The 23,997-nt window shown below is 39.6% G+C and overlaps 2 protein-coding genes across 6 annotated transcripts; one reads left to right on the top strand and one right to left on the bottom strand.

Moving 5' to 3' along the window:
- Positions 1 to 770: 770 nt before the first annotated feature.
- Positions 771 to 23,091, bottom strand: LOC146492558 (uncharacterized). Of its 3 annotated transcripts, none has more exons than XM_085149229.1 (7): positions 21,821 to 23,091; positions 21,364 to 21,480; positions 19,727 to 19,858; positions 3,900 to 4,004; positions 3,614 to 3,753; positions 1,878 to 1,984; positions 771 to 1,148 (listed from the first exon to the last, which is right to left on the bottom strand). In XM_085149229.1, exons 1-7 carry the CDS (start codon positions 21,975 to 21,977, stop codon positions 1,028 to 1,030), a joined length of 879 nt encoding a protein of 292 aa, XP_085005355.1. In that variant the 5' UTR covers positions 21,978 to 23,091; the 3' UTR covers positions 771 to 1,027. The 3 variants fall into 3 exon arrangements, with proteins under 3 accessions (XP_085005355.1, XP_085005356.1, XP_085005354.1); XM_085149230.1 differs by lacking the exons at positions 19,727 to 19,858; positions 21,364 to 21,480; positions 21,821 to 23,091 and adding exons at positions 4,746 to 4,793; positions 5,404 to 5,514; positions 6,380 to 7,029; XM_085149228.1 differs by lacking the exons at positions 771 to 1,148; positions 1,878 to 1,984; positions 3,614 to 3,753; positions 3,900 to 4,004 and adding exons at positions 17,673 to 18,047; positions 18,777 to 18,889; positions 19,144 to 19,286; positions 19,542 to 19,646 and having other exon boundaries at positions 21,821 to 23,089.
- Positions 10,476 to 15,190, top strand: LOC146492559 (uncharacterized). Of its 3 annotated transcripts, none has more exons than XR_014872039.1 (4): positions 10,476 to 11,712; positions 12,571 to 12,590; positions 13,768 to 13,862; positions 14,001 to 14,834. XR_014872039.1 is itself a non-coding variant. In XM_085149257.1 (4 exons), exons 2-4 carry the CDS (start codon positions 13,855 to 13,857, stop codon positions 15,137 to 15,139), a joined length of 465 nt encoding a protein of 154 aa, XP_085005383.1. In that variant the 5' UTR covers positions 11,464 to 11,712; positions 13,768 to 13,854; the 3' UTR covers positions 15,140 to 15,190. The 3 variants fall into 3 exon arrangements, 2 of the variants coding, with proteins under 2 accessions (XP_085005383.1, XP_085005382.1); XM_085149257.1 differs by lacking the exon at positions 12,571 to 12,590 and adding an exon at positions 14,860 to 15,190 and having other exon boundaries at positions 11,464 to 11,712; positions 14,001 to 14,177; XM_085149256.1 differs by lacking the exon at positions 10,476 to 11,712 and adding an exon at positions 14,860 to 15,177 and having other exon boundaries at positions 12,407 to 12,590; positions 14,001 to 14,177.
- Positions 23,092 to 23,997: the final 906 nt, after the last annotated feature.

The following is a 23,997-nucleotide window of genomic DNA, read 5'->3' as shown; positions in this document are numbered from 1 at the left end:
TATTTTTTTTTTTTTTTTCTGCTTATTCTGTTGGTTTTTGTTTTTTGCCCTTCTCCCCCGTCCCTCTTCTCAACTGTTTTTCTTTCTCTCTTTCTTTCTCCCTTTTCTTTCCCCCAGTCAAGTCTGTCCCGTATTCAGCAAGTGAAAATAAAATAAAGAATAAAAGGTGAATCAAATGGACCATTACGGCAAAGCTGGGATGGTCAATTTGGTAAAGAAAATCCGTTGGGCATCTTTCTTCGCCTTTAGACAATAATTCTGATGGCAAAAGAGCCAAACGGGACAGGCAAAAAAAAAAGAAAAAAAAAGAAAAAAAAAAAAGAGATGTAGCAACACGTTACACAACGATGTTAAAATGCACAAAACATCTTGAGTTTAGAGCTGACACGTTTGGGACGTTGCAGACAATTACAGATTTTGTTCATGTGCATTTTGTCTAAAGAGTGAAACATTTAAATCTGACACGACATAAAAATATTTATGCAATCAAATCAATTTTGTTGCTGAACTTTGAATTAATCTTTGACAGAGGTCACTGGTGGTGATTAGACTCTTATATTCCAATATTTATTATATTTCGAAGTATAATGAATATTGGAATATTGTAAAAAAACAAAAAACCCAATAATAATAATAATAATGAAAAACCATTAAACTAAAATTTAATGGGTAAAAAATTATGAAAATATTTGAAGTTGAAAAACCTAAAAAACAGCCAGAACTGTAGTTTTAGGACCAACAGACTGATGAATAAACCAAGTAAACCAAAGTAAAGACAAGCTGCACTTTGACTTTTATTAGAACAATTTGCTGGAACTACAGAGTAATGAAGTACTTCAAGGTTTTGTGTGGATGACTTCCAACCTTACTGTACAGCACAGAGCACAGAGGGACAATATATGTAATCAATATATGATGCAGAATGAACAAGTAAAAACTGTAAGCTGAGTCTGAGGCTCATGCAGGACATTTCATAGTGAGGTGTCTTTGGTTGGATTATTCAAACATTTACATCAAAGCACCAAACTCATTTCTCACAGATGAAGGTCACTGAATAAGAATAATATGACCCTATCCATCTCCCATCATCGTCACAGCAGATTCCATAGTACTCAGAAAAAGCATCTGACCATCCTTCTGCCCAGAACCTGTCAGAGAGATCAAATCTGATATGAAACTGGACTAAACTCATAACTATTGTCACATTCATATAAATATGAGTCTCTTTTGGAATATTTCCAATATTTCCTGTATTTCTTTCCCAGGTTTCTCGCCCACTTTCCCTCCTTTAGACTTTTCTCTGAGAATCATCATGCACACTAAAACAGCTTTCAAGCTTTGATGAATATGAAATCTTCCTGCTGTAAAAATGGAGAATAAAAAGAAGTCAGAGCTGACTTTCTGCTGTTTGAAACTGTTTTGTCAGCTGTTTACAGACATCACTTTGAAATGTGTGTCTATCAGGTCATATTTACTGAAGCTTCTTCCTTCATATGTTCTGAAGTTTTACAAACACCAAAGAAGAAGAGACAGGAATTCTCTGAAACAGTTTTTGTTCTGTGAGAAAAGAAACATTACAGCACAAAAAACATGAAGACAAATTGAACAAAGTGAAATGTGTCGGTCGCTGCTTTGAACATGTTTCAATCCTGATTTCTTCAAACTGACTTGTTGTAACTGAACGTCATCACAGACTGCAGATGAAGAGAGTTCAAGCACAGCTGTTCATTCAAAGGAGGATTTCTGCTTTTCTTTACATTCAGTTTGTGGGGCTGTTGGAAAATAGCTCAACTCATGTATTGCTGATCTATCTTCCAAAACATCAATGTTTCACTTCTAAATAATAACTCTGGAATAGAAACAAACTAATGTCTCACGTTTCTGTCAGCGGTGCTCCGTCCACCCATTCCCATTCATATCCTCCTGATGTCGGTTTGGATTTCAGACCAATCCAGGACTCTCCTTCAAATTTACTGACAAATTCCTGTTTGAGAAGAGACACAAATATTGTCTCCAGTCATAATTCAGCACTTCTGTTGTGGTGACATCATCTTGTGAATATGTCTGAAGGAAGAATAAATGTGACGAAACTTTTCTTTCATTGTGCAGAAATCAGAAAGAGCCAAAGAATCAATGAATATCAGCTCCTCCTGTAGCTCAGTCAGTGTTGCAGTGGAATCAGTGTTAACAAATCATTTGATTCAATTGGATTGAATCAGAAAAATAATCTGGATTATGAGGATTTCTCTCATTTTATAACATTTCAGTTATTTCAATGTTTTGTGTTGACTTGGTTTCTAAGGATCATCTGAACTGGTTCCCATTTAATCCTGGTTCTTTAACTGCTTTGATTTTCTCTCCTTCATAATTCAATGTGAATATCCAGTTTGCTGTATTGTAATCGATGCACCTCCCAAATCCTGCAATCATTTCCTGAATGGATTCTCTAATCTTCTCTCATCTGTTATTGTTCATAAAGTCATTTTAGTAGATGACTCTAATTTACTTATTGATGATCCCTCTAACAACACTGCCACACAATGGATGAACACTGCAGCATCATTTCATGTAGTGCATCATGTTGTTGGCCCCACACATAACGCTGACCTTCCACATGTCTGACCTACTATCCAGTCACAGATGTATCATCTTTGACAGGCTTACAGTCAGTGTTGTCTTCCCAGAGACAAACTGCTGTCATTCCCATGTCTTCTAATGACTGTGGACATTTTTAGATTTCTTCACTGGCAACATCAACAGTATCAGGTCAGAGTTCAAGTCTGTACCTCTTCAACCGCCCCAAGTCTCTCATCCAGTTCTGTTGTTGGAGTTCAAACTCCTTCCTGCTGCCATCTCCCCCTTACTTCTCTCTATTAGAAATCAGTCCCTTTCATTTCAGCTGACTTTCAAACAGCCAGAGTCTTTCTGAGTGGGATCAACCCTCCTTACATCCCACTGTTTTAAATCAAGTTGCTCGTCAGCTCCTTCAGATCTTTGATCAATTCCAACCTGGTTCCAGACAAACCACAGCACTGAAACAGCTTTCATGAAAGTTACTAACCAGATTCTTCTGCGCTGGGATAAAGACTCCATTTGAGTCCTGCTTGACTTCTCTGCAGCCTTCATACTGTTGATGGTGCTCCTCTTATTAACACACTACAAACTGGCATCACTGGTGCTGCTCTCACATGGTTTTCTTCATACTTATCAAACAGATACTTCATATTAATCAATGTGTGTCCTCATCTGAGTCCCACATGCCTCAATCCTTGGACCAATTCTGTTCTCTTTATAAATGCTGCTCCTGTGACATCTGCTTAATGGTTTTAATGGGATCTCCTAGCACTGCTGTGCAGATGACACACACACTAATGCTTTTCTGTCGAGCCTCTCCTGCCTCAGTGAATGCTTCTCTGTCATCACTTCATGGATTTAAACTTCCTTCATCTCAAACTGAAGTTGTGCTGTTTGGCTCAGTTTCTCTGAGGAGGTCAGTCAGTACATCGTCCCCCTCACCAGTAACATCCAATCACCTGTTAAAGATCATTTTGAACCAACAGCTGCATTTTGTGCCTCACATGTCAAAGGTCACCCAGTCTTGTTTCACACCCACCTGTTCCTCTTTGCTGTTTATCATCACCAGATCAGCTCCTTTGGTCTGACAGTCTCTCCTGCTGTCAGACCAAGTTTTCCTCTCACTGGATATAAAGTAACAGCTGCTTCCAAATCTCGTCCATCCTTCATCACACTTCCCTTAAAGTCAAACACATGTTTTAAAGTCAGACTTTGTGTCATTTTGTATCACATTAATATTTGGTCCCTGTCATTTTCCCTGTAAATACTTCATTTAAACTCAGGTTTTCTCTGATGTTTTCTATTAGTTATTCAAACTTTATTACCTTCTATCTTCTCCTTCAGCTTCTTCACTTCTTCCTGTAGCTGACTGTGGTTTTTACTCAGTTCATCATAACGGCTCTGTAACTGAGTCAGGTTGGTTTTTGTGTCTTTAGAGGAAAACAGATTCAAATTAAGTTAAAATGTTCTGACAATAGTTACGTGTGATTTTAGAATCCAGGAGTCAATTACCTTGAAGTTCATCTTGCATTTGATTCTTGTTCAAAGCATCTAAAATATTTTTGTAAGAACCTAAATTAAATTAAATTAAATTAAATTAAATTAGTGAAACATTGAACAGAAATAATCTTCTTCCTCTGCTTTGTCAAATATCAATAAGAGTCAGAAACTTGCAGCCATTGTTCTTTAACATGTCCTGTGGGTGGAGGTGTTAGAACTACAGGAAATCTGATGAGCTAAATACGTATCAACTGTGAACAAAAACCACTGACAAGATTCAGAATAATTGTGCTTCAGTGTGGAGGAAGAAGGTGAAGAATCAAACAGCATTTCTACACCTGTAGTCAGAGATGTTATCTATATGCTTTGAAAGAACAGACAACACTGGGAATCAACACTTCCTCATATCACAGGTGTTTCCATGTGATCAGGTACTTCCTGTGGAAGTGCAGCTCTCACTGTGTGTTTCCTGTTTCACTTCGAAGGAGTTTGTAGGGCTGAGCTGCCTTTGACTGTGAACAGTTTCTCCTGTTTATGTTAGTTTGGGAGGTCAGCTGCTGTAATTTGGTTTGTTTCTTTTTTTATCTTAACACAAGAAGCTGATTCAAAATGTAAAATCAGTTACCTTTCAAATCCGTCTCCAACTCTGACAGTTTTTAATAGTTTCTTACCTTCCATCTCGTCCTTCAGCTGCTCTTTTTCCAAACTCACCAAAATATCTGGTTAGAAATGCAACAAAACCGAAGATTTAAAATTTAAAATGATTTAAATAAAGTTTTTCATTTTCCTATGAGATGAATGGAGCTAACATTAGCTTGTTAGCTAGCTGCTTAATACACCAAGTGAACTAACTAGTCGCACAATGACAGACGGCCACTGTCTAACATAGTGTGACTGCACCTGCATCAGTCTGCAGCAGATGCTGCTGCCTGTCTGCTTTGTTGATATAATCACAGAATCACCGTGTTGAGTGAAGAGTTTGAAGGAACAACAAGAACATTCACTCCACCTCCACAACACACACAAGATATGAGCCAGGAATCATGCACACAGACACACACCTGCTAATCAGTGCTAAGTAACAGACTCATGAAATACTAGAAGCTCAGTCAGCAAAACCAACGTGTTGGTCAGGCTGTACCACACAGCAGCTCATATTATTGATCAGAGAATTCCATTTAAAATGCCACCGTGCAGTTTTTATGAAGAGGAAACGATCCTTAGAGACCAAAACTCATTTGGTCCTGAATGGAAACATGTTTTTAAGGCAGCAAAGGTGCTCATTTTAACATGGGAGTGTATCATGAGCATGATAATAAAACTCCTCACAGCGTGTTGTGATTCCAGCCAGAATCAGCAGATACAGAACCACCAGCTTCACTTCAACAGCTCTGAAACGGCTTCTTTTCACAGCTGGAAGCTTCTCCTGGGCTTTTATTTCTACGAAGGCAAAATGGAGAAAATCATTTGTTAATTTAATTATTAAACATGTTTTAATCATAATTTGTTTCCCATTTTTCAAGCGTATTTTATTGGTTTATCGTCAGAAAGACTTTCCACCTGCAGCCGACCTGATGATGAGCTGAACAAGTTCATTCTAGCAGTTTTGATATTTACAGGAGACTTTGTCACATGTTTGTCTTCAGGTGACTTTTACATATGTGAGAACAGAGACTCTGACAGAGAAACGCTTTGATGTGACTCAGAAACAGACGAATGTGTATCAGCCGTGTTTCACACAAAGACCAGATCATGAAGACAATGTTGGTTATTATAATATGAATATTATGTCATTAAAACAATATCTCCATGATTTACTGAAATGAAAACAGAGTTGTTATTCATTGGTCTGATTTCCTGTCAGCTAAAACTAGCTGTGAAAAGTGTGCTTTGAGCAGTTTCCGTGGTTATACTCGCTCCACAGTGTCGACCAACACTTCCTTGTTTCTTATATTTCTGCCTTCACCACTGATCTGTGAGATAACTCCTCCAACACTTTTCTGTCAGCTTGTGGAGACTGAAGAGTTTCTACACTTACTAAAATAACACACTGATACTTTAAACTAGACAATTTTTATCATTTATTCTCTAAATAAACAGAAAACATTAAAAATATAGAAACATATAAACCATAATAAGAGCAGAGACTGCACACCTTCACCAAAGCTTGAACTTTCCTCCACACTATGAATAAACTGAGTCTCTGGACCCAAAAGCTTTGATGGATCTGTATTAGTTTGATATTTTATTGAGAAGATGGAAACAGTCTCTCCTGATTCCTGATCCCTCAGTATTTGATACTTACCTCCGTCCTGTGTTGAAACAGGGACCTGATGGTCTGTGCTGGAGTCCACATTCTCATGGAGGAGGACCAGTCCCTCCAGTCTCTCTCCTCTGTCCTCTCCTTTGCTGTATTTCACACTCATGCTCAACTCTGGATCCTCATCGATGATGGAAGACATTTTAAGATGCTCAGTTTTCAGCAGTATCAGTTTCCTGTACAGCAGAGCTGTCACTCAGTCGCTGTGTTTCTCTGTTAACTGGAGCTTTTCTATGTGAAGCTGATTCTGATTCTGCAGTAAATCATAAGTAAATGTTGGTCCTCTGTATTCTGATGCTGCTGTCGCTTCGCTTCCTCTGTCTCTCTGTGAGCTGCTTTGAACAGGAAGTGCAGAGGTCATGACAGGAAAAGCTAAACCACGTTTTGTCCATAGTTAGAATTAAAACTGATAACACAAAGTCCAGATAAACAGAATCAACTTTCTGGGTTTATTGAAGGTTTGTTCAACAAATTAAACTAAATTTCCTTCAAAATAAAATGTTTGCATTTTATTTTATTTATTTATTCATTCATGATTTGAGTTTATGAACTCTACTTTTTCACAGATATTTCTTTGTTGTTGTTTTTTGGACAGAGACCATTGAAACAGTAAAGAAAGTGGGGGGAGAGAGAGGGGCTGAGCTGCAGCACAGAGCCTGGTCTGAACACGAACCTGAGACTCTGCAGTACTTTTTACTGCTGCTAGTTTTTCTGTCCTGACAGATGTGATGATCTGATCTGTGACTAAATAAGAACACAGAAGTGTTTATATGACAGCCGAGTCACATGATGGAACAAATTTATAGGACGAACATGATAAAAGTGCATCTGAACGGTTTCTGAAAATATTTTTCTTATCTGATATGAAACTTACGGTGACCCCTAGAGACAACGCATGTACAAACTCCAAAACACATGCAAACTCCAAAACACATGCAAACTCCAAAACACATGCAAACTCCAAAACACTGCCCCAGGACGCTAGGGGCAGTGTTGAGGTCGATTTGCAAAATAAACGGCAAGTTTGTTGCAAACACGTGGGCTGTATGGGACGGTCTAGTCTCCGTCGCGCTTCCCAGGTTGCCTAGCAACCATGATACTAACCGCTGGAAACATGTCATATAACTTTGTTTGACAGAAATGAAGGAGAACATATTTTGTTCATTTGTTTGTTTGTTTCTACAAGAGCTTTGTGTGATTTGATAAGTATCTGAGGCTGAGACCACAGGACAGTAAAACATGATTTTTGGGCTTCATTTCTGTACTGAACAGTCATTTAAGATTAGCTAGTAAATAACAATTAGCTAATGTTGTTCATGAGACTAAAGTCATCTCACTGTGGTAATGTAAATATAATATGGCCAATATTATAGTTATTATATTAATCATTATTAGCTATTACAGCAGTGAACATGAACTCTGTGTCAAATACTGAGCCTCAGTACAGATTCAAGTTGCAGTTATTTATATGTCTTATCACCTTAAATCTTCACTCAAAGACAAGTATCTTTGACAGTGCATATATAGCTGTATCATATATAAGAGACAAATGTTGTTCCTTCAGTATGTTGGCATTACTAAATTTGGCTCATTGCTTACATATATTTATAAAAAGCAAATGTACAAGCTGTGATAACTGTTTCTGATAGAATGAAGAGTAGACTGATATATGAAATATTCCTTTATTGGGTGAGAAAATCAGACCATGTCATAACTGCTTTAAGTCATACAGAATAGATATCAGAGCCTTAAACAGGCTGACTTCTCATAAAAACCTTTTCACAGAAAATGTGAGTGCATTGCTGAACCAAGTGAAGCGGTCCCTTACCCACTGGACACCACTCTCTATGTCTCTGGTAGGATGTATCAATTCAATTAAAATTCTACCCAAATTTTTATACCTTTTCCAGGCCATACCCATTTTCATTCCCAACACTATTTTCAATAAGCTGGACTCTGTCATCTCATCTTAACTATGGCAGGGTAAACGCCCAAGGCTTAATAAGATGCATCTTCAAAAATCTAAAATTGAGGGTGGGTTTGCACTTCCCAACTTTCGTTTTTATTATTGGGCTGCTAACATACGATGTTTGGTGTTTTGGTATTTTTTACCATAATCGGAGTGGTTGTCCTGACTGGGTCACTATGGAATTGCATAGTGACAACAGTATATCCTTACCAGCTGCACTTTGTTCTCCACTCTCATCCTCTTCATTCAACTTCATTCCCAACCCTGTAGTGGTGCACTCATTAAAAATATGGGGCCAGTTTAGGAAATATTTTAAACTTTGTGACTTCTCCCTTCTCAGCCCCATTGCATCTAACCATCTCTTTAAACCTTCGACCCAGGATGGTGGGTTTGCGGAGTGGCACAGAAGTGGAATAACTTGCTTTAAGGACCTATTCATAGCCAACAAACTAGCATCATTTGAACAACTTGCTAATAAATATATTCTTCCACCATCACACTTTTTCAGATACTTGCAAGTCAGGCACTTTATTTGTTCCCAGACTTCAGGCTCAAGCCCTCCACCAGAGCCTACACTACTAGAAACTATCCTACAACTCAATCCAACCAATAGAGGGCTGATTTCCTTGCTTTACAATAAAATGTTAAATTTGACACATACCTCTTCATCCAAGCTCAAGACACTGTGGGAAGAAGACTTAAACATGACAATCTCTGACGAAACATGGGCATCTATACTCAAACATGTCAACACAACATCATTATGTGCCCGCCACTGTTTAATCCAGTTCAAAGTGGTGCATAGAGCCCATTTCTCAAAATCCAGATTATCCCGTATCTACCCTGAAATCACTCCATATTGTGACAGATGCAAAACTGCTGAAGGCTCACTGGTCCACATGTACTGGTCTTGTCCCAACCTCATTCAGTTCTGGTCAGAGGTTTTTCGTACCCTGTCCAGGATTCTCAGTGTGACGCTGGCCCCTGCCCCCCTTCTTGCTCTGTTTGGCATCAGTGGGAATGAGGTGCTTCTACCGGCCTCTAAAAAACAGGCATTATCATTCTGTTCCCTGTTGGCCAGAAGGGCAATCCTACTGAGGTGGCGGGACGCTGCCCCTCCCACTCACAAACAGTGGTTATATGACCTCATGGCCTGTCTAAAACTGGAAAAGATAAAACACTCACTTCAGAACTCCACTGGGAAATTTCAAAACATGTGGGGACCCTTCCTTGATGCTTTTCAAAATCTATAAGAATTTTTCAGCAAACTCTCTTAAGGCAGGTGTGGAATTACAGTGTGCAGGTGCAGGCAGTGACCTGGGTGGGAATGAATGGGATTGTTTTGCAGGGATTATGTTACTTTGGGATATATTATACATTTGTTTATATTTTTCTCTCTTTTTTCTCTTTCTTTCCCTTTTTTTTCTTTCCTTTTATTTCACAGCCGAAGATCTGAACTCATTTTACAGCTTAAATGTACTACTTAACCTTAATGTACAGATCATCTGTAATCCTTCTCTTTTCTTTCTATTTATATGTATAATATATATGTTGATGTTTATGTGTATAAAAGGAAACCTCTTAATAAAAAAAGACATTGTTTAAAAAAAAAAAAACAGGCTGACTTCTGCTAAATGGGTCAAACTGGGCAGAAAGTCTACAAACACATAACATCCTTATAGAATATGATGTAACACTATAGATCAACTTACCTCAGAATATATAAAGCATATAAACAATTACAGCAATATGATGCAACAAACACAGCAGTGCTACTAATCCAAAATACTCAAAGCTTCATAGAACTGAAACAAACATTTATTTGTAGCTCCATTCTGCTGCTGATACATACTTTAGGTTTCTGAATATTAAACTTGTTGCTACCTTTCATAGTGTGTAACTTGAAGGCCCTGAGTACTTTCTCCCACACTGCAAACACTGGGATGATAACATTATTTGAACATTACCTAATAAGACTGATTCAGGACAGACAATTAGTTATTTTAAACTTCTCTAGCAGTCCTTCACAAACAGGGAACAGTCTGTCTATTCTCTCCATCTGTCAGCTGCTGCTTCCTTGGTGTACATCTGGCTGAAGATCTTACGTGGTCAGTACACACAAACAAAACAGTGAAGAAGGCGCAACAGCGCCTCTTCTTTCTCAGGAGACTGAAAAGATTTGGCATGAGCCCCCGCATCCTCAGGACCTTCTATCGCTGTGCCATTGAGAGCATCCTCACTGGATGCATCACCACCTGGTTCGGCAACAGCACCGCTTACAACAGCAAAGCTCTCCAGAGAGTAGTGCAGTGCTCTGAACGGATAATTGGAGGTGACCTTCCCTCCCTCCAGGACATCTACAGGAAATGGTGCCTGAGGAAAGCGGGGAGGATCATCAAGGACTCCAGTCACCCCAGCCATAAACTGTTCAGACTACTTCCATCAGGAAGGAGGTTCTGCAGCATCCGGTCCCGAACCAGCAGACTGAGAGACAGCTTTTTCCACCAGGCCATCAGACTGCTGAACACTTCATAGACACCTCAGCTTCACTACTGGAACTTCAACATTATGCACTCCACACTGTATATAAATGCCACTTGTTTTGCACATGTCCAACTACCAACCTCTGTATATTTTATATATTTTATTTTATTGTTTACTCTATTTAATTTGTAAAATATGTATATATATATATACACACACACACACACACACACACAAATATATATACACACACACGTAGAAAAACATATTTAGTATACACATTCAGTAATATGCATACACTCTTATATTGTACATATATTTATTCATATAATTCTCAGATTTAGCCATTCTTATATTTTGCTTGTTCTTATGGTATTGTATTTTTGCACACCTCTGTTGCTTGTGAAGCTCGCACACAAGAATTTAACTCACATGTAGTGTACCAGTGTAACTGCACATGTGATGTGACTATAAAAGTCATTTGATTTGATTTGATTTGAAAAGGAACACAGTTTGTCCCGGACTTCAGCTAGAATGAAAAAAGAAACAAATGTAACCCTGGTAAGTTTTACAGCAATCAGAAGTACAGGGTTCTTTGAATGCATCGTAGTTCTCGTCTGATAGTTTAATTTCCGGGCTTGCCCTGAAGGCATCACCTGCAGCTCGGTGCGCGGTGTGTGGTGTAGAAGAACAAAGACGGCAAGGAAAAACTCCATGCTGCCGCGGAGCACGGTTTTTCCCAGTTGAAAGAGAGAAAAGAGGTTCAATTAATATTTGTGAGAGAGCTGTCGTTAGCGGTGAACCACAGACGGGTACCTACCTCGAAGGAGTCGGAGTGTTTCTTCGAACTTTTTGAACTATTCTGGTGAGTTAGCCTAGCTCACTTAGCACCGCTATTGCAGTTTAATGCACTGAAAAAAAACAACTAACCAGTCAGAATAGTAGTAAATGTGTTTAATTATGTTTAAGATGTGTTTTCATAGTATTGCAGTGTTGTGACAGTTTTGTTTATTATGAGTGCTTAGTGTTTTTTCCTTTCTTGGGCCTGCTAGTTCAGCTGCGGCCAGCTAAGTGGTTATGCGCAGTTCAGGTGCAATAGCTGTGCTGTAGCTGTAACTGCGGGTGATGCACAGTAATGCCAGTGTATTTACTTTTAATGTGTCACAAGATGCAAATTTATTTTAATATTTAAAAAGAACCAAGGACATTAGGAACAAGGACATTTAAGGAATGTGGACATCTAACATTCTGCGTATTTGTGTGCAGACTGTTTTTTTTTGAGGGACATTTCTGTGGAATCAGAACGATGCCACCTTGAAACGAAACCGAAAAAAATATTGAAACCGAAAAAAAATATTGTAACTGAAATAAATGTACTGAAAAATCTTGTATTGAAACCGAAAAAAAATTGATAGTGAAAAACACTTAGTTGAAACTGTAATTTTTTTGTTTTCGCTTACAATTTTTTTTTTCAGTTTCAATCCATTTTTTTTCGGTTTCAATCAATTTTTTTTCGGTTTCAAACCATTTATCAGTTTCAATCCATTTTTCAGTTTCAAACCATTTTTCAGTTTCAATCTGCTGGCAGTGTTTTGGCGTCTGGGGGCGCTCTGGGGCGGGGATTCCGGCCTGCGTGTATTTGCATACATTATAGAGGCCACTAGTGCTGACCAAGCTGCCATCTTTCTCTCTTCCTGTCTTTCAATGGCTGCTTCAATTTCAGCTGGACCCTCCAAACCGCAAGTAAGTAATCATTTTTTGTCATCTTTCCTTGCTGTCCCACTGGACTGGACATTAGTTTAGTTTTTTTTAGCTACATCTGGTGAAGTTGTGGTAAAATGCTGGTATTAGTCTATTCGTCGTAGCAAGCTAGCCCGAAGCTAATATTAGCTAAATTTAGGGACACCCGTGTCTCTTTAGGAGTTGGAGGCCGGTGTTTTAGGAACGGCACAAGATCTCATCAACAGGCAGTGTTGGGCAGTAACGTAATACATGCGTGTTACGTATTTAAAATACAAAATATGAGTAAATGTATCCGTTACAGTTACCGTTCAATAGGTTAAATTGAGAATACAGTTAGTTTGTTGAAATAAATGGATTACATGTCGGTATTTTCCTGTTTCATATGTTAGGTTATGGTCTCTCTATTTTTGGTAATTCCACGCCGGTGGAAACCCAAACAAAACACGCAATAAGAGCCTCTAAAAATTATTATACAAAAATGATTTAATATGAAGGCAATAGCAGAGTGTTCCAGGCATCGCCCAAAACAATGTAGCCTCATGGGCAGTGTAGTCCGTGCTGCAGGGAGAATGGACTGCCATACCCGTTATGTGTCTGTGAGCAAGGGAGGGAGAAAAAGGAAAAGTACGAGCTGTCACGGAGCAGAAACGGGAGCTGGAAGCATGTAAATATAATAATAACCACTGCAGCCAAGAAGAGTGCCTGACGAGCCCAGCTGTAAGTAAGCTATTAAGACTCGACTGTACACCGTGTTCGTGTTTTCCTCCAAAAACAATAAGTTCTGTTGGAGCAGCCTTTCAACGCCTCTCTCTGTCTCTCGCTAGCAAAGTTGACCCAGACAACAAAGTAAAGCTAGTTTTCAGCTACGAACCCGACGTATTAGCCAGAGGTCCCTTTACTACGGTTCGGAGCCGCTGACCTGTTTTATATACGCATGGAATAGTTTTCTACATGAGATCGCTGCAAAAAGTGCAGCCTTACCTAATGTCCACCTACTGTTACTCATTTATATTATGATTTTAACATCTAGTTGGTGTTGGTATGGCGAGTAGCCTTCAGTAATAGTAATAAATCACACAGCAATAGTACATTCATGTAGTTGTAAAGTATTCAGAATACATTACTTCTATAATCTTTGGTGGAGTACATTTTAAAATCTTCCCAACACTGTCAACAGGTTAGCACCTCATACCACAGTGCAGCAAAGCAGTCTCATGAGCGCTGGGAAGGACAAGCCCAGAGCCCAAAACAGACAGTGCAGGAGATGACAAGGTTAGTAATTGTATGGTGAAAATTATACTTTTAGTTATCTTGATTGGAAAAGAAAAGTAAATACAAAATCTGCTTCTCACATATAGGGCATTTCCAAGATTTTTTTTTTCAAAACTTCTTCAATTTCTTTCATTACAGCTGTCCTGTGCCAGATGTTCTGTTGACCCACAGTGAGAGGCATCATTTCAGAAACACCAGGAAGAATGAAACTCATCGCCGGGATCAAGCAGGGCGCGTTGGTCCAAGCATCGCCCGCCTAGACACCAACTACAGGCGCTCAATCCCACCTGCAGAGCGCCTGTCCGTCTGCCTGAGGTTAGTAAAAGTGTTTAATACGGTAGTCCTTTATTGATACCTGTGCTAATATATGCTAAACTATCGTTTATAGACTGCTAACATGGATGTGCTATGCTATCAATGAATGCCGTCGGTGTTTACTGAAAGCAAACTGTGGTATGGAGACGACTGTTTATAATATTTCTAGTGATACTCGAAAGGTCTCATCAAGTCACCAGACTTTCTTAAAACTGAGAGTTAGATAAAATTGTGAACAGTTTGGTTCATCTTTAGTTATATGGTTCTATCTAGCATATTCTATCTTGATAAGCTGTCTTATCACAGATTAATTTTTCAGACATATTAATGATATAAGCAAGGAAAGGGCTACATGTCAACATACAACTCTTTATTTCTATTAAGCTCTTACTTCATTCCTACCTGATTGACATGTTTAGGAATTATGAGTGATTGGCTCACTGTAGTGGTAAAAGTTGCTACCAATCAAATTATGATATGTTAAAGTTAAAACAAAACACAACTGACTGTTTGATATTATATCTAATATATATTATGTAATTATCCTTATAATTACAAAATGTTTTATGTAAGATTTATGTTTTGTAATTTAAATCTGACATCACAAAAGTATTTTGGAATTTGAATAATGTATTTTGTAACTGCGGTACACATAATACTAATTTTGAACAATCTTGTCCAGGTTCCTTGCCACCGGGGACTCCTTCATGACCATCGCGTTCAGTTTCAGAGTCAGTGCGTCCACGGTGTGCCAGATCAACCCCCAGGTAGCGACGGCCATCTGGGACTGTCTAGTGGACGACTCCATGGCTGTGCCTTCACCTGGAGACTGGCGGCCCATCGCGCCGCCTGGCCCCACAGAGCCCGGGACAGTCCACCCGACCCCACCACAGAGAAAACTGCACCAACCCCATCATCCACTCATCTTCCAGACTACACAAGACAATAGACGCCCAGGCTGAGATCTTCCTCCACCTCTCCTGTATCTCCCCCTCCTGCAGAGAGAGTTCCTGAAGAGAGGAAAGCTCCTTCAAGATGTGACAACCTCCCCCACCAGTTGAAGAGCCTCCCAGGTGGCTCGACGCACCGGCGGCACCCTGCCCTAGGGCTGGGCCCCCATACACCCACCTGCCCACAACCCCGGCAACACACCAACCAGGACCCAAGCCCCCGAGGCCCGGCCAGGGCCCCAGCCCAGAGCCGGAGCGCCCCCAGAACCTCACGCCCGTCCCGGACCCACCCAGGGGCAGCCAGGCTACCAGGTCAGTAACCCACGTCCGTCAGCACAGACCCTCCACTAGCCGCGCTGCACGCAGCCACGAGGAAACCGTCACCTAAGAGCCAGAGCCGGACGCAAATCTCTGCCGAAGTGCTCCCATCCGGACGCTGGACCACCTGCCAGTCCCACGGGTTGTTCACCACATTCACCTGCCTGCCTCCCTGCCTCAACGCCAGGAATTTTGGACCACATACCTGGACCACTCATCCCTCCACGCCACTACAGACCACCCGCGGCAAGTAAGCAGTACTCAGGAAGATTCAGAACTCACAGCTTGCCCATATTCCTCCCGAACCCTACCTGAACGTCTATACTCTATTTTCAGTGACTCTGACCCTTTCCACGGACCCATGTTGACTCTCTCTCCAGTCCAAACCTCGGAGCAGCTGTTTTCCACTGACGAATGACCAGATTGCTCACTTAGCTCGGGCTACATAAACCACTTAGGTTTAGTTGTTCTATTTTGCATTTGTGAAACTACTTACGTGCTGTTCGGCGTCCAGCAATTGAGTCCTTTTCCTTTTGAGACGGCCTCGGTCGTGACACTAATTTTCTTAAACTCAACAATAACAAATCTGAGCTCCTCTTGGTCGACTCTAAATCAACATTATCCAGAACCAACAGTTTCTCTATTACGATCAATAACTTGACGGTCTTCGTTTCTTCCTCTGTGAAAAGTCTGGGTGCCATCCTCGACAGTACTCTATCTTTCAATTCACACATTAATAATGTTACTCGGTCGGCATATTTTCAACTGCACAATATTAATCGTCTCTTTCACTTCTTTTTGGTCTCACTCAAAAATCCATCCACAAGCTCCAATGTGTCCAGAAATGTCACTTTGATAGTCTTTTTTCTTCTTCTTCACATAAAAACTGTTTTTAAGTTAAGATGTCGTCTTTATTAACGTTAAGACTTGTTCTGTCAAACATTGAATTTGACTGTCTGTCAGTCAGTCTGTGATTATACAATAAGATACTTTCACTGCTGTGTGATAAATTTAAACTGATGATGGTGGTACTCTAATGTTTCCATTACTGCCGCCATCAGGCCATCGCTATGATGATAATTATTTAAAGTTGTAGTTATTCGTGGACCACTACATTTTCTACATTTTCTTTGTACATTTACATATTTTACACTTTCAGTTTATTTATTTCAATATTTAAATCCAACACACTGAAGTTACAGGTTGCAGACATGGTACAGAGAGGGTGGAGCTGCCTGTAGCTGTCTGTGGTGCTGAAGCTTTCAAACATTTTATACCAACACTGACTACAACTGTGACCACAGGGGGGCAGCATAGAGCCAGAGAGTGTTAGTGTAGCTGTTCACCCCTATAGTAAGAAACAAGAAGACTGATGAAGGAAAAGCTTCTTCCACTGGTGTAACACACAGGTTTGTATGAAGTCACACTAACTAACCAGCAGTAACCCACATTTGATCAAAGCAGGGGCAGAACTTTAATAACAGGTTATAATGTGTCATCACAGTTGTTGTCAATCCAAACACACTTTCTGATTTTTGCTGTTTATTGTAAAAGAACAACACACTTGTGGTCTGACCTAATGTTGTAGTACAAAAACAACTATACAAATGTGAGCTCAGTGCAGACTAGATGCTGACTCACTACAGCCTCTTGTGGTACAAAGTGCTATTACATGAGAGTACATTCTGGCATTAGCTGCTTAGAGGATGCTAACTTCAGTTCATATGTAGATGTGTTGAACATGACATCAGAGATGTTTTGTTTATATTCTGTTGATGTTTTGAAATATTTCAAAGTGTCTCCAAGTTAAATGTTGAACCTTTAATATAGCGACACTTAGAGCTCTGAAGCCGTTTTCTCTCTTTTACAATTCAACCAATAAGTTACTGAGTAAGTTATTTTATCTGTAATTAAAGTCATCAACACTTAAAGCCTTTTATGAAATATTTGTTTTTTTCAAATCCATCATACAAAAATTTAAATACAACTTCCATATTGAATGCAATACTAAATATATATATGACTCACACAACACAATTAACATTTAATGCCTTTCTGTCACTTTCACATATACAGAGGTATAAAAATGTCCTTCTGATATTCCAGCTGATCAGAACCTTTAAAATTCTTATTAATCAAACATATGTTTTTTCTGAACTTTTAGAAACAAGATATTTACTGTAGTTTTAGGACCAACAGACTGATGAATAAACCAAGTAAACCAAAGTAAAGACAAGCTGCACTTTGACTTTTATTAGAACAATTTGCTGGAACTACAGAGTAATGAAGTACTTCAAGGTTTTGTGTGGATGACTTCCAACCTTACTGTACAGCACAGAGCACAGAGGGACAATATATGTAATCAATATATGATGCAGAATGAACAAGTAAAGACTGTAAGCTGAGTCTGAGGCTCATGCAGGACATTTCATCGTGAGGTGTCTTTGGTTGGATTATTCAAACATTTACATCAAAGCACCAAATTCATTTCTCACAGATGAAGGTCCTTGATCCAGAACTGTACCATGTCCATTTCCCATCAACGGTACAGCAGACTCCATGGTAACCATATTCGGGATCCCCATATGTTTCTTTCCAGAACCTGTCAGAGAGATCAAATCTGATATGAAACTGGACTAAACTCATAACTATTGTCACATTCATATAAATATGAGTCTCTTTTGGAATATTTCCAATATTTCCTGTATTTCTTTCCCAGGTTTCTCGCCCACTTTCCCTCCTTTAGACTTTTCTCTGAGAATCATCATGCACACTAAAACAGCTTTCAAGCTTTGATGAATATGAAATCTTCCTGCTGTAAAAATGGAGAATAAAAAGAAGTCAGAGCTGACTTTCTGCTGTTTGAAACTGTTTTGTCAGCTGTTTACAGACATCACTTTGAAATGTGTGTCTATCAGGTCATATTTACTGAAGCTTCTTCCTTCATATGTTCTGAAGTTTTACAAACACCAAAGAAGAAGAGACAGGAATTCTCTGAAACAGTTTTTGTTCTGTGAGAAAAGAAACATTACAGCACAAAAAACATGAAGACAAATTGAACAAAGTGAAATGTGTCGGTCGCTGCTTTGAACATGTTTCAATCCTGATTTCTTCAAACTGACTTGTTGTAACTGAACGTCATCACAGACTGCAGATGAAGAGAGTTCAAGCACAGCTGTTCATTCAAAGGAGGATTTCTGCTTTTCTTTACATTCAGTTTGTGGGGCTGTTGGAAAATAGCTCAACTCATGTATTGCTGATCTATCTTCCAAAACATCAATGTTTCACTTCTAAATAATAACTCTGGAATAGAAACAAACTGATGTCTCACGTTTGTGTCAGCGCTGATCCGTCCACCCATTCCCATTTATATCCTCCTGATGTGTGTTTGGCTTCCAGACCAATCCAGGAAAGTCCTCTCATGTTCAGTTGATTGACAAATTCCTGTTTGAGAAGAGACACAAATATTGTCTCCAGTCATAATTCAGCACTTCTGTTGTGGTGACATCATCTTGTGAATATGTCTGAAGGAAGAATAAATGTGATGAAACTTTTCTTCCATTGTGCAGAAATCAGAGAGAAATCCATCAGAGTGGAAACAGGAAGCAGGTCACAGACTGACAGCAGGTCAAAAACACAAGTAACAGATGACTGTCAGCTCCATCAAAGATCACACAGACATGAACAAACACACCCACCTGTTCCTCTTTGCTGTTTATCATCACCAGATCAGCTCCTCTGGTCTTACAGTGGTTTTGGCTCTCAGACCAAGTTTTCCTCTCATTGAACTTAAAGTAAAACTTGCTTCCAAATCTCGTCCATTCTTCTGGACACCACTTCCCTTAAAGTCAAACACATGTTTTAAAGACAGACTTTGTGTCATGTTGTATCACATTAATCTTTGGTCCCTGTCATTTTCCCTGTAAATACTTCATTTAAACTCAGGTTTTCTCTCTTATTCATAATTAACTGAAACTTACATTTATACAGAGAAACTGTTACACAGCATCAAACATTTAGGATTCAAAACAAAGACACAATCAGGTTATCACTGTGTAACACTGATGTTTTCTATTAGTTATTCAAACTTTATTACCTTCTATCTTCTCCTTCAGCTTCTTCACTTCTTTCTTTTGCTGACTGTGTTTTTTACTCAGTTCATCATAACGGCTCTGTAACTGAGTCAGGTTGGTTTTTGTGTCTTTAGAGAAAAAAAGATTCAAATTAAGTTAAAATGTTCTGAAAATATATCTGTGATATAAGAACTTGATGTTTGCTTACCTTGAAGTTCATCTTGGAGCTCAGTGTGATTCTTTTTGGTGTCATTGTAAACGTGGTTCAGTTTGTTGTATTTAGTCTGAAATTCTTCATGTATGATTTGAAGTTTGTTGTTTTCACTCTTGTTCAAAGCATCTGAAATATTTCAGTGAAATCAAAATAAAATAAAATAAAATAAAATGAGTGAAACATTGAACAGAAATAATCTTCTTCCTCTGCTTTGTCAAATATCAATAAGAGTCAGAAACTTGCAGCCATTGTTCTTTAACATGTCCTGTGGGTGGAGGTGTTAGAACTACAGGAAATCTGATGAGCTAAATACGTATCAACTGTGAACAAAAACCACTGACAAGATTCAGAATAATTGTGCTTCAGTGTGGAGGAAGAAGGTGAAGAATCAAACAGCATTTCTACACCTGTAGTCAGAGATGTTATCTATATGCTTTGAAAGAATAGATTCTGACTCATGTGACATGTGCCTGTTCTCACTGAAAATATGTCTTTTTACATTCAGTCAAAGCTGCTCTGAGGCTTCAACACTTCCTCTTTCTGCTTATTTATAATTAATAAATGTTTCTTCCTGCAGCTTCCAGGAACTCCTGTTACAGTTTTTCCCGCTTTCAGACGTCCTTTTGCAGGCGTCTCTATTCTCACATCACAGATGCGTGATGTTTCTCCTGATTCAGCATTAAGTCTGTCACAGCTCCACCAGGACCTAAAGGTCAGCTGAAGATCATCAACTGATTTAAAACCTAGAATCAAACCACCTTAAAATCCAAACATCAGCAGCTGCTGGGAGTTTTCTCTGTGTTGTTGTTTATGTTTTTGTGGAGTCTTTACCTGATAATATAAAGAACCTCGAGGCAACTGTTGATGTGATTTGATGTAATAAAAAAAGATTAATTGATATATCCCAGCAGATGAATGGAGCTAACATGAGCTTGTTAGCTACCTGCTTAATACACCAAGTGAACTAACTAGTCGCACAATGACAGACGGCCACTGTCTAACATAGTGTGACTGCACCTGCATCAGTCTGCAGCAGATGCTGCTGCCTGTCTGCTTTGTTGAGATAATCACAGAATCACCGTGTTGAGTGAAGAGTTTGAAGGAACAACAAGAACATTCACTCCACCTCCACAACACACACAAGATATGAGCCAGGAATCATGCACACAGACACACACCTGCTAATCAGTGCTAAGTAACAGACTCATGAAATACTAGAAGCTCAGTCAGCAAAACCAACGTGTTGGTCAGGCTGTACCACACAGCAGCTCATATTATTGATCAGAGAATTCCATTTAAAATGCCACCGTGCAGTTTTTATGAAGAGGAAACTATCCTTAGAGACCAAAACTCATTTGGTCCTGAATGGAAACATGTTTTTAAGGCAGCAAAGGTGCTCATTTTAACATGGGAGTCTGTGGGGACTGACTCGCTTTCAGCATCAGCCTCCAGTGGTCATTAAAGGAACTGCAGTTTTTGCTGCTTCTGTGTTGGCTTCATGTACTTCCTGTATTTGCTGTGGCAGAAGGACACGTTCTGGTTGTGAAGCTGCATGTTTGTTGGCTGCTGGGATTCAGTATCAGTCATACATTCATTTGCAGGAGAAGTTCAGAGGTTGTATCTTATCTTACAGCATATGGACAGGATGATGATCCCAGCTAACATCAGGAGGCACAGCACTCTTAGACCCAGTGTAGCACATCTGAAAGAGCCCTTCAGGACTGAAGGAGGATTCTGAGTCTGTGGTCCTGTTAGAAAGCAGTGTGGATGTTGGTTTGTGGTTATTTCCTGTCACTCTGCTTTTAATAGACTTGTGGTTGTACAAACGTAACTCCACAAAAGGATCAGATGCTGAAAACAATACAGTAATAAGTAATACAACAGTATTACTTATTATTACATCTGCACTTCGAAGTGTCTGAATGACTTTTCTGTGCACAGAACTTAAAAGTCAACAATATGTGAAACATAAACTACAAATGTTCATACAGCACATGGAGAAACAGATGTTTGATGGGCTGCAGTTATTTGGCATTAAAAGCTGACTGTAACAAACTGGAAGTACATTTATTTGTATAATTGACTTACCTCCTTCCTCCGATTGAAAATGATCATAACTATCTCTGATCTCATCTGTACACTCGTAGATATCCACCTCCCTCTGCTCCCACTCTGCTCCGTCCTCCTTTCTGCTGTATCTCACCTTCTTTGATAGATCTGGTTTGGCATAAATATCCGAGGACATGTTGAGAGGACTGAGACGCTGAGCAGGAGTTTAAACTGTACTCTAACAGTTCTGCAGCACTGACCCTGGTAGATATCGAGCTGCTCTGTTCTTGTCCAGCCTTCTGTCTGCTTTCAGGCAGGAAGAAGCTTTGAGGAAGTGGCAGCGTGTAAGGAAACACAGACCCTGTGATTAATTTGCATAAAAATTTCTTAACTGCATTTATTGTTTCTCTTAACTACAGATAAAACTCTGTGTTGTACAATATGTGTACTTTGTTGAGTTTTTGAGAAAATATATGACTGAGTTTGCATAAAAGCAGAAAATGTATAAACTTCTTTTTCTAAAGACGTTGAACGTTCACACATAAAAGCACAAACACAGTCACACCTCAGTGTCACAGTTGGTTCGACCCAGGAAGTGTTATTTTCTCAGTTACAGTTTGTTTTCTTGCTGTTGCCTTATAGAGAAACAAACTGTTGAACTGTTGAGCTTCATCCAGTCGATGTGGAAAGTTTGAACCACGTCTCAGTCACTCTTTAAATGAACAACAATTTATTTTTCACTTCTTCCCTTTTTATTTCATTCACTAACTTTTCCTTTCATTTCTACATTTTGCGCAGAAAAACTGATGCATTTCATTCATACTTTGTTGCTGGGCCGTCCTGGTTAACACACCTCTGCAACATTACATGAGAGTCGGGTACTCGGCCTCTGGATTTGTAAATCTGGGCTGGTGGGTTCAAACTTCAGGAGATCACACTCCTCAGCCTCCCTAAGAAGGTTTATGTCAGAATATTGAAGGAGACAGTCCATCCAATTGTGAAATCTCAAATTCAGAGCAACAATGTGCTGATTTATAACAAACAGAGTGGTGCTGGGTGTGTGTTACTCTGTGTTTGTGCTTCAGTTACACTCAGCTTTCTGCTAGCTGTTTCCATCAGTTTGCTTCTCTCCTCTCTACACTCACTCATACTGCATTTTGATGCAGCTGAATTCACAATGAATCTGCATCTTTCTGTTCCTGTTGTCAGACCACAGAACAACTATGACCTACTGATTTAAACGTGCTGCATTAACTACAGGGGGAAGCTGCTAACACACTGGAGCTGCATACCAAGCTGCTGCTCTGCACCTCTGAAAGACGCGTTTTTGTAAGCACAACATTTTCGGACAAACTCGACATTCACATATGTTTAAAACAATGACTGTGTGGACAATCTGACTGTATTTACAGTCATGTTAACACTTGGAGAGGAAGCAGAAAGAGCTGTGCTGCTCCTATTGGCTGCTTCTCTCTGTCACTCACAGACCTCTTCCTGAAAGCAGAGCAGCAGCTGAACCAGTTTGACTTGAAGCCACAGACACTGAAACAGTGAGACGGTTAGAAACGGAGCTCCTAACTGGGAGTAAACAGGCCCAGTGCAACAAATGATCTGTGTGCCAGTTTGGACTGAAACTGGAAACATGCAAATATGTTATATTCTGGGGACATGTGACACGAACACTAATATGTCTTAAAGTGGTCGGTGTTAGGGATAAGAGAAATATTTTTAATGTGTATCTGCTCATTATATTGTTTTATGTACTTTAATAAAGGCTTGTAGAGCAAGGCCACTTTTAACTCACAAACTAAGTGAAAAACAGGAAGTTTTAGTGCACAGCCATATTAATAGATAAGACACTGAAATGAGGAACTTGCCATATGAGCAATGTTTGAGACTGTGTGACGTGTAAAGTACCAAAATAAAACCTATATGAAGCACAGTTTATGATTCTAATGTTAGAGAGCTCTTGCAACTGGCGTTTGAGCTGTGCAGAGGTCTCTCTCTGTCACGGTTGGATGGTCCTTCCGGACGACTCTGCTTGTGTGTATGTTTTCAGTGTGTGTTTTCTTCTCCCTCTCTCCCTCCCCGGTCCTCGGGGCTGTTTACGGAAGTGCGCGCCGTGGGAGAGGCGTGTCCTGGCGACCGTCGTCATTGGGAGTCCCTCTTCGCTGTTGCCGGCCACCTGCAGCTGATTACCTGACCAGCCGTTGGTA

Source organism: Neolamprologus multifasciatus, chromosome 22 (assembly GCF_963576455.1).
Source record: "Neolamprologus multifasciatus chromosome 22, fNeoMul1.2, whole genome shotgun sequence".
NCBI classification, from domain to species: Eukaryota; Metazoa; Chordata; class Actinopteri; order Cichliformes; family Cichlidae; genus Neolamprologus; species Neolamprologus multifasciatus.
This window is presented reverse-complemented; position numbering and strand designations above follow the sequence as displayed.